Genomic DNA, 10,446 nt, shown 5'->3' on the forward strand with positions numbered 1-10,446 from the left:
GATGATAAAAGCCAAAACCACCTAAGACCTGACTCATGAGCCATCAGTCCACAAATACCTGCACAGCTGTTTTTCTTCCCCAGTGTGGAAGTAATTGTTAATGTTTCATCATTGAGAAAAAGCAATGCACAACATTTCTTGCATTGAGATGCAACGCTGTAGTGGACTCCCTGCTCAGTAGAGATCATTTCCCTATGCCTAAGACCCACACCTAGTAAGTTAATAACCAAGGTTTGAAGTCCTTTGACAACAACGATCCTAATATACATCTTCTCCTTTCAGAAAGAAACTATTTTTAGTTCTAGTTACTAATTTTTCAGATGTTTGTGGTTCAAAGGCAGGCTCTAACTCACCCCCCAATCAATACCACTTCAGACAGATGTTGGCTGGTGTTCAGCACTTGCAGCCCTCCCCTGGGAGGACACTGATAAATAATTATTTCAGAATAAAAGGTAAATCTATAATGTGATTGAACCAAACTGACAAATCAGACTTTCACGTATTTCCCGGCAGCATGGGTCTCTGTGGTAAGCCATGCAGGGCGTTTGCAGGCAGAGCAACCAGACAAATGCCAGCGCTTGCTCTTGTGCATAACGGGAGCATTCGGGAGCTGCTTAGTCCAAAGCCTTACTAGTGGTCTCTTTCTGCTTGACATTTCATATCTGCCTTGTGGCATGTGGACTCAGCAAATGGATGTGATGGACAGCCAGAATTGGAAGGCCATTCTGAAGCCCAGCTACTGTTTAGGCAGTGTAGGCAAACTCCACTGCTTAAGGGGAATCACGGTAACAACCTTGTAAACCTTCACCCCAACAGGACCAACCCTCAGCTTGCCACACCAGAGAGCAGCCCACGGCACTCAGATGGCCACAGCAACTCCCCTTGCCCGTGCCCTGGCTCTGCAGGCTTCACCCAGCTCCTCACCCAGGGATGGGGCCACTGGCTGTCACCCCCATGCCATGATGGCGTGCCCTCACTCCCTGTCCTGCGCTGGGTCTTTGCGGGCTATGGAGATGCCACTTGGGATTTGGTACTTCAGCTTGGCCAGCACCCATGTACAGAACTGCCTTTGGGCGGCCTGTGGGAAAGGGTGTTAGCTCCAGCAACGTGGAACTGGTATCCTCATGGCTTTCACGCAAGGAGAGTTTATAAACAATCCTTAAAGCAAAGATCAAAGCCCTTTCTGTCTCCTAGTTACTGTCCAGATCCTTCTCCAAACTGTTCAGCTTCCACAACTGTACAAGGACTGGAGACCCCACACAGGGATTTGAATTACAGCACTGGTAGTCAGAAGACCAGGTGCTGCAGCATCGAACATCCAGGCTTTAAATCCTTCAAGTCCTCGCTTGCCAGCACTACAGTGCAGGATGTGGTATGTGTATCTAAATGGTAAAGTTTCTGTCTTAATTAATTAATAGAATGACAAACATCAAACTGCTTATTCTTCTGCCAGCCCAGAATGTTTCCCCGTGCTATATTTGTAGCATGGGGAAATCACATCATTTGAAAATGTCCTATTTATTCTCTCCTTCCTTAGGCTAAAAATGTCAGTTTGCTGGTTTAAGTCATAAGGACGAAGCCTGCCCTGCACGTGCTGATTTTGTCAATAAACATTTAAAAGAGCCAGCGGAGAAGCTTCAGAGGGGCAGGCGGGTGGAAATGGAGGTATCCTGTATGAGCAGCTGCCTATTGGGGGGCTGCCTGCGCGCCCCGCTTAACCCCTTCCCCGTGCTTAACTAAACCACCGAGGCGCCGGGGCAACCACCCGCTCCCGCCGGCGGGCCCGCCTGCCCGGGGCGGGGCCGGGGCGGCCCGTCCCCCCGCTCCCCTCCCGCCCCCCCGGCGGCATGGCGGGCGGCGCGGCGCGGGTGGTGCTGGCGGCCCTGCTCGGCGCCCTGCCCGCCCTGCCCGCCGCGGCCGAGCCGCAGCTGCGGTTCAGACCGCCGGGCGAGGCCCCCGTGCGCCTCTTCACCGAGCCCGAGCTGGCCAGATACGCCGGGCAGCAGGTAGGGCCGGGCGGGCGGGAGGCACTCGGGGCCCCCCGGCCGGTTCTTTAAAGCCGCGGGGCCGGGGCCGGGGCGTCGCCTCCGTCCCTGCCGCTCGGGGCCCCGAAATCGCGTTAAAAGTCGGTTCGCTCTGCTCTGCTGCTCCCGCCCAGCAACGAGGGGGGAACTTGCTTTTTAGGCACTGGCGAGAAGTTGGCTGGCACCCGTGTGTTGCTGGCCCGCTGTTCAGCTGTCCTGCCGGCAGCTGCTGGCTTTGCTGGTGGAAGTTGCGTACAGGCAATTAGATGGCACGTTCCTATTTTATTGGTTGCCTGCTTGACAAGGTACTCATGGCAGTGAATTTCAGATGGCCGTGAGTTGGAGCCAAAGTAATTTTCTCTCAATAATTCACTAAACCACATATTTAGACCCTTTTTTCCCCCTTCAAGATTATAGAAATAATAAAGGAATTAAGCATTTTTAGCTCTCTGTGACACAGAAAACTCTGCAGAACTTCACATTCAAAATTATAATATTGATACACATCTGTCTTCTCTTTTGAAAAACTTTCTGGCTGACCTTCTCAGGGTCTTCTGTAGATACTTTCAAGATACTAACCAGCATCTGACTAAAAATAACATCTTCCGCATAAAAGACAAATCAGAAGCACTGGCTTATTAAGTAAAACAGACGTCAGCAGATCAGATTTGGGTGTGTTTATGTATTTATCTGTTGTTCTCTTAATCAAATAAAGAATGCTGTTGGCCATGCGCCCGTTCATCTTGTGCAATAGCCATCTGCATTAGGAATAGAAAGACGCAGTTGATCATCTTTGAGCAGACAAGGGTATGGACAAGAGGTGACTTGCAAGAGGGACACGTCTTCAGTGATTGTGATGTTTAGATTAAGAAGAGTCTCTCATTCCATATGCTTAAATCCTAAAAAAAAAAAAAAAATAAATAAAAATCTCAGGGACAATTTAAAGCACAAGCAAGAAATTTCAAGAGAGAGAACATGCATGCTTGTATACACACACAAACAAGAGACCACCTACAATGGAGAATTTAATTCTCTTCTTTGTGTCCTGAGTGCTTACGGATTTAGTAGCTAAAACTAATTGCCTGTGCCTGCGCTGGATTGTTGAGGATATATTGCTGGCTTTCTTTCCAGGAAGGACAGCCCATTTACCTGGCTGTGAAGGGAGTAGTATTTGACGTCACTTCTGGAAAAGGTGAGTTTGCTTCTCCTCTGCTGTCTGCTTTGTTTTCATGCTATTATTCAGTCATTTGTTTTTAAATATTCCCAATGTATTAGAAGCCTGCAGTTCAATTGCAACAAAAAGAATATACTTTTTCCTTTTTTAAAAACCTCAATTTTCCTCCTCTGACGCTTCCCGCATGAAGGTTCTGTCTGGAACTTACACTGGTTTGAGATTACAGTACGCATAGACAGACGAGCCAGTGTAGTCCAGTTAGCTTGGGCGCTGAAGACACCTGCCCAGACCCCCGAGTCCTCGCCAGATGCGGGGTCGGGCCACACAGAAGCCGCTGCTACAGTGTTTTCTTGCACTGGGTACATGGACTGACCAGACCAAAGATAAGCGGGGTGTACCTGTACTGCCCTACACAGTGTCAGCACTGCTGCAGCTGCATCTTTGCCTTCTGTGCTGGTGTTTGCCTACCCGTGCTCTCCAGTGGCCTGGTCAAAACTCTTGGAAGACTTGACTGTGATTGTGAAAGGAGGATGGGGGGGCTAAGTAATTTTTTTCTCCTTTAAAATTTTCTTACTTCATGAGGCTTCTCATTATTTACACCTAAGCCGTTTATTTGCTGTTTGTGCCTTCCCTAAGAACTACAGATGTTTTAATGTGAACTCCTGCTACTTAATCCAGATGTGCTGTAAATTGTATGAAGGGACCGTGGGGGTCCTGGACACTTGCCTTAATGTCATCATAAGCAAACTAATGGCTTGTTGCTTTGTTTGTACTAAGCTTGTTAATGCAGCTTGTCTGGACATAACGTGTAGGCTGATCTTCAAATCCTAAGTTAGACAAGGCTTGCCACTGCAAATTCTGGAGTCTACAAACCTCTCATGAGAATGTAAAAGCACAGCTCCTTAAATAATAGGTCTTAAATTTTAAGACCGCAGTATAGGAGTTCAACAGTTGTATAACCCCACCCTATGTTTTTGTTTTTTTTTTTTTTAAGGACTGGGATGTATTATCAAAAAGTAGCAAATCAAAAGTCAGTTTTGGAAAGAAGAGTCTTGGACTTGAGTTGTTGCTTTCAGTTCACTGACAAGTGTAACAGGCAGGTGAAAAGCAGAGGCTGAACATACCCTGTACATTGTCAGATCATCACAGGATTATTTTTTTTTTCTAATCTGACAGAATTTTATGGAAAAGGAGCCCCATACAATGCTTTGGTTGGAAAAGACTCAACAAGAGGAGTTGCAAAGATGTCTCTGGATCCAGCAGATCTTACACATGACATAGTAAGAAAATGGACTGTTAGTTGAATGCCGTTTTGCAAAGTTTTATTCTTTTGCAGGATCATATCAAATTATTTGTGTTATTTAAGTTGATTCACATCTTTAAAAGCAAAATGCATTAATATTCTTTAAATACATAAAATGGACACGTATTTACTGCTCTTGAAAGGTGCAGTGCTAACAGCCTTAAAGAGGAAAGTTTTTAATCTGTGGAATCAATACAGTGTATGTAAGCACATAAAGAGGAAATTACCTACTGTTTAAAAACATGCTTCCAAAGAGAGTAAATCACTTCCTTTGTCAATTGATTTAGTGTATCCTGTGTCACTGACATGGCAGTGGATGCTAACTCTGGCAGTGGGTAGTTGCTTGTTTGAGGTGTGATTTACTTATGCAGGGAATATGAAGGGAGATTAATGGTTTGTTTCACCTGAATATATTAAAGTTTTGTCAAAGTTGAATTTGAATGAAAAATATAAAATTACAGGTTAAACTATCAATTTTATAATCATGCTCTGCGAAGTAAACCTCAAGGCTGACCCTAAGGTTTACAGTAATCAGTAAAACCCAAAAATGTATGTAAATATCTGTATTTTTATTTCTTTGATATAGGACTTTCATTTCCATATTTCATTTAGACAGGACTCACAGAAGAGGAACTGAAGTCCTTGGATGATATCTTCAATAATGTTTATAAGGCCAAATATCCAATTGTTGGCTATACTTCTCGAAGAATTCTGAATGAGGATGGAAGCCCCAATCTAGACTTTAAACCTGAAGATCAGCCACATTTCAACATTAAAGATGAGTTTTGAGGAACATTTTTGTACCTAGAGAATGCCTGGGGAGAGGCATGATAGACTATTAGATTGATTCCCTGTTTTCTGGAGTTCATTACAACAATTAGCTATCATGAGTTGGTTTTCTGTTTAGAAAATATGTATGTGTGTACACACCAAGTTTAGAGGAAACGAACAGATCTGTGTTAGTGTCATACACTTGGGCAGTTTGCTCTGAATTATGGGAATTATTTCATGTGAAAGTTCTTTCTGCCTGGATTTCTCTGTTTACAAGTGTGTAATGTAAAATTACATTCCTCAGAAGAGATAAGGAAGTTTTTAACAGCTGAAACATGACTGGTATTTTTTGTAAATCACAAGTTGTTTCCCACTCCCTGGAAAAGCGTGAATGCATCATCTGGATGAGCTGACATCAATCCTCTGTGCTTCAACTGAGTGTAGGTATCACAGGTACAAACAGGTGTAATAGAGGCTTATGTTTTAAAAAGCATTGTGGGATTTAATGTTTGATACGTTTGAGAATACTGGATATAAAGCACTCAGTCTCTTAAAATGTAGTTACTGTGGAATATTTATGCAAAGCCTACAGCTATAAACCAAGACAAAAAAAATCTTTCCCCATGAGAACCACTGTGACATTTTAAGATTATTATGTTAGTTTCAAATAAATGACACTTCACTTTTTTATGTAATTATCAAAGATGTTATCTATATTAGATTATGATGATTTCCTTCTAGCTTCCTCCACTCTGACAAAAAAAGGAAATGATAGCCCACTGTTTACCACATACTCTTCCAGCACAAGTTTATTATAGTAGTTTAGTATCCTGTGGATAGTTAGCATCTTTATATTGACAATTTCAGCTGTCATTTTTAATTTCTGGTAGTTTTTCTTTGTTCTTACTCTGGCTTCATCACTGCTGTTGCAATGAAGTATGCATTTATATGTTCCTTTTCCTTTAACCTAATAGAAACCTGCAGTTCCTGTAGGGTGAAAGCAGACCCCCTTTATCGGGTTTCTCTGGCAGTCTTCAGCAACAAGAGGACTGTAAAAACATGTGCTATATAAATTGCTGACCACTGACTTTCACTAACTTAAGTTGAATGTAAACTGTCATGTATATGCATTTATCTGCCACTGTGACAGGTTGAATTGACATGGACAAATTGAGCAGCTGCTCCCAATTCTTTATTAATAATATAGATGTAATAAAAATGCAATTCCATATTTTGTGCTTTCTTTAGCATTTTGGCCATTTTCTTTGAAGGAAAGATTACATGATTCTCCACTTCATGGTTTGCAGGGGTCAGCTGCCTGTCAGTTGAACAACTGAAAAAGCTGTTTCTATTCATTTATCCTTTTGTTCTTGTTACTGTTCTTGTTACTGATTTTACTCTCAACTTGTTTTGCATCTTACCATTAGACCACTTAATTTGCAGGAGGGACTCCATGGCCCCCCCCCTGCTGTTGGATTGTGCTCTGGGGTGGAATAAATACTTTATCATCGAAGAAAATACTGTTATTTCAGAGAATTGGTTTTGTTTTGTTACTACTGCTGACGTTTTGGTTAGATACCAGGAGCAGCTGGGAGTTGGCCCCTTGAGGATGCCTGCCCACAGGTCAGGGTGTATACCTGCCACCTTTATGGGAACGCATGTGGCTTTGGTGGTAATGGTGGTTGCCCTTTTGCCAGCATTTCATTAATAATTTTCCAATGCCTATTGGTTTTTCCCTCTTCTCTTCCCTTCCTTGGATGCTTCCTTATGGGGCAGCTTCAGTAGCCGGGCTACTGTGATTGCTGTAATAGTCTTGGCTTCACCTCGCAGCAGCATATCCAGCTGCATTTCAAAAATGTTGTAGCTCACCACCACTGCGTAGCTTAGTGTTACTATTCTCCCCCTGCTTTTCCTATTCCTGCTATGAGGGTCGCCTTTGCTGATCTTGAAGCAGGTAACTTAGCTTCTATTTGTACAGAATTTCAGGTCCCTTTCAGTGAAGAAACCCTCCTGTTGCAACAGGAAATGGTGATTTAAACCCCAGTCTTACAGTGTGAGATCCTTGTGAATCCAACCTGCCCTCACTCATGCCTGTGACCAGAGGGAGATGCTCTAGTCCTTTTCTGTTATTAAAGACAAGCTTATCACAACTGAGTGCATTTTAGAACGCAAAACATTTCCTTTTTGTTTTTATTTCAGTTCTTCAGTTTTCCTTCAGGGAACTGAAGGACTCACATATAATCACTTCCTAGGCTATTTCACTTGAGGTTCCCACTCACCAGGACAGTGTTATGATAGTAAGGCTTCAAGTGGGCATAAATCCTTAACGTTTTCGCTGACCGCTTCTCAAAAACGCATTCAGAGTACCACAGTATTTATTTCAGTGTTAATTTCATGACACTATTTTATGTCTAAGGTTGTTACTTGCCAACAGCCTGAAATTTATTTTGCTTAAAAGCAAAGTGTCTGCTATGGTTGTTTTGTTCAGCAAGTTGCATTTCCCTGACCTCTGTATTGTTCCGGTAAGACAGGTATCCTCACTATCTATACGTTGCACTCAAAACAAGCAAATTGTATGCTATCCTTGTTTTCTCAGTCAGCTGCATTTCCCTGACCTCTGTATTATTCTGGTAAAACAGGTGCCCTCGCTATCTATAAATGGCACCTAGAACAAGCAAGCTGTGTAAAGCCTTATTGTAGCCCTCCTACTACTCCACACCTCCTTTGGAGAATGAAGTATTTATTTTCAGTTTACTTGCTGCTTCCAGATAACACCGCAAATGTCAATATTTTTGCTGTGCTGCTTCTAATCTGCATCTTGCTAATTTAACACGGGTGTTTGAATGGTCTGAGAGTTTAATGAATTGCTGCGCCAAGAATTACCTTACTTTAGTATTTAATAATAGTTTCCTCTTCAGAATGTTAAGAATTATCAGACGGGTTCATTGCTCAGAGGATGCATAACCTGGGCTGCTGTTTCCCACCTGGCACTCTTTTCAGCAGTCCCTCACTTTGCTCCTAATACATTTGACTAACTTCTGTGACAGGGCAGATTCTATCATTTGTACTTTAAGGAGGACTTCTCTGATTAACTACTGGAGCAACAGGACTAATAATACGAGCAACCAAAATTCAATAAAGGGGTTATGAAATGCAGATGAAAGTATTATGTTTATTTTTGCAGTTGCAGAGACTGCAGTTAAGTTAAATCATCGTAAGAACATGTAAGGTGTATTAGCAACTGTTAGTCAGAGTTACTAGTTATTGCATCCTAATCTAAACAAGACCACCTGCCAGAATGCAGATACTCTGAATCCTGCAGACTGAGCGGCTGAGATTTTTCCAAGAATTTGGAATTAGACATAAATTGAAGTTACTTCTTTCCTACCAGTAATGTGTATATAGACACCATTCTTTTTGTGGCCCTTTGCCAAAATAGGAGCATTTCATTGATTTAAGTGAATCAGTTTCTGTATTAGTTTTCTTACACAGAAAAGGCCTTGTGTTGCTTTGAAAACTGCAGCCTAGGCTAATAATCTTTGTGGTCTGATGATATTGGCTGTGAATTCATAACAACATAGGAATCAGTATAGGATCATCTTTCAGACTGCACTTGTCAGACCTGCCAGACTTTCACATTTCAGTAAAAACTAAAAGAGGATGCTTATCGGTTTAAGTACAGTGCTTTGGAATGGGAGAAGCCTCAACACAGTTTGTAGATCACCTCCTTTAACTTCTGTTTCAAAACCACCATTGGGCTACATATTCAACAAATGATAGTTTGGAAAAGCTTTTAACTGCTGCAGTTCTTCCCTTGCAAGCCTCCCAAGAACATGTAGAACTCACTTAATGGTACAGGAGAGAAAACAATAAAAAAATGTGGTTTAGCTGACTTTTACAAATGGATTCTGTCTCTTTTAAATATACTTACCTGAAATGTGTTCAATGTAATTTGCATCTGCTCAAGAGAAAACGGAAGAGATGTGAAAAGTTTCATATAGGAAGTCCAACACTAATTTTTCAGCTGATCTGGTTAAACTGAGAGGAAAAAAATTCAAAAAAACATTCTGACTACTGTGAGTGAAAAAGCTGCCAGTCAAGGATTCAATAAGATGTGTTAAGTAGCTCTGATTGATTAGTACTTGTATATTTTCAGATGAGCACTGGATAGACTCAGGGATATCTTGAAATCCCCAGAATTGATGTAACTGATGACAATTACACACTTTGTTATCCACCATCCATTTATGCTTTTGCTTAACGTTTTTCTGTCCATACAGGAAACAATATACAAGCCATACAACTTACTATGACAAATCCATGCACCATGAGTAATATTCAGCTAAAGTAAAATATATGTGAACCTATAACCTGAAAGCTACTTACATGATATACAGGATGGCTCTTTTCATAGAAAATCAGTCCTTATCTGTGAATGCTTTGATTAAAACAAACTAAAAAAAAAACCCTAACATATAGATTTGTAATAATTACTTTACCCAGAGCCCTATCTGTGAATATTGATTCAGAGAGTTGTAATACAGAATATACCGAATGCTTTGAAAGAAAAATCAGTGCTATATCAAAAGGTGATTTTTTTTTCCGCTCTACTCAATCAGAGTCTCAAAGACCTAAGTGTATGAGAGGTGGGCATCACTCCTAGAAGTGCTCGAATAGCATAGGCATGATTTTGATCTTGGCATGACCAAAAAACCCCTAATCCAGGAAACAGAATAGGTGGGAAATGAGAATGTATTAGTGTGTTATTGGGACAATTTATACTGATAAGGGAGATTTGGCAGAGCACATGCAGGTCTGATAACAGACAGTGCTTCCTATTTTTGCTTCTGTCAAATATGGTCAATGATAACAATGTAAACTTGTACCCTCACCCATCTGTTGGTCTTTACATTACACCTTCTCTTTTGGCTTTTTTCTTCCTGTTCAGCACAAGGTGTGAGTCCTAATTTACTTGTTTACAAAACTTATGCTTAGATCTTCTTGGCTTGGGTCATCTGTTGACAAGAAATCCAAAAGAATAGAAACTGAGATTAATGTTCTGTGAAAAACAGAGCTTGTGTGCCTGGATGAACTGCAGAGCCACAGGAAGTATTCTTGAATAAACAAGTCCTGTTACTGTTTCCCATAGGTTATTTGTAGTTGTTGCCATCAGA

The 10,446-nt window shown here is 41.7% G+C and overlaps 1 protein-coding gene and 1 long non-coding RNA gene across 5 annotated transcripts in view; one reads left to right on the forward strand and one right to left on the reverse strand.

The window, feature by feature from the left end:
* Positions 1 to 1,842: 1,842 nt before the first annotated feature.
* On the forward strand, positions 1,843 to 6,798 carry NENF (neudesin neurotrophic factor). The gene is made up of 4 exons (XM_074863672.1): positions 1,843 to 2,006; positions 3,156 to 3,216; positions 4,375 to 4,478; positions 5,114 to 6,798. Exons 1-4 carry the CDS (start codon positions 1,848 to 1,850, stop codon positions 5,288 to 5,290), a joined length of 501 nt encoding a protein of 166 aa, XP_074719773.1. The 5' UTR covers positions 1,843 to 1,847; the 3' UTR covers positions 5,291 to 6,798.
* The window catches only part of LOC141941265 (uncharacterized), a 66,650-nt gene continuing 58,890 nt past the window's right edge, over positions 2,687 to 10,446 (reverse strand). For 2 of the 4 annotated variants that reach the window (XR_012628262.1, XR_012628259.1), the window contains 3 exons: positions 10,165 to 10,287; positions 9,204 to 9,310; positions 2,687 to 2,923 (listed from right to left, as the gene is read on the reverse strand). This is a non-coding gene — a long non-coding RNA (uncharacterized LOC141941265). The remainder of the gene's footprint in view (positions 2,924 to 9,203; positions 9,311 to 10,164; positions 10,288 to 10,446) is intronic. The other 2 variants (XR_012628261.1, XR_012628260.1) reach the window with 1 other exon arrangement.

This window comes from Strix uralensis, chromosome 3 (genome assembly GCF_047716275.1).
Source record: "Strix uralensis isolate ZFMK-TIS-50842 chromosome 3, bStrUra1, whole genome shotgun sequence".
Classification (NCBI taxonomy): Eukaryota; Metazoa; Chordata; class Aves; order Strigiformes; family Strigidae; genus Strix; species Strix uralensis.

What these genes read in the sequence shown, in the direction of transcription:
- NENF (XM_074863672.1), top strand. Translation starts at nt 1,848, where the DNA reads ATGGCGGGCGGCGCGGCGCGGGTGGTGCTGGCGGCCCTGCTCGGCGCC. An exon ending in CCAGATACGCCGGGCAGCAG is followed by an intron (nt 2,007 to 3,155) that starts GTAGGGCCGGGC and finishes CTTTCTTTCCAG; the next exon opens with GAAGGACAGCCCATTTACCT. An exon ending in CAGATCTTACACATGACATA is followed by an intron (nt 4,479 to 5,113) that starts GTAAGAAAATGG and finishes TATTTCATTTAG; the next exon opens with ACAGGACTCACAGAAGAGGA.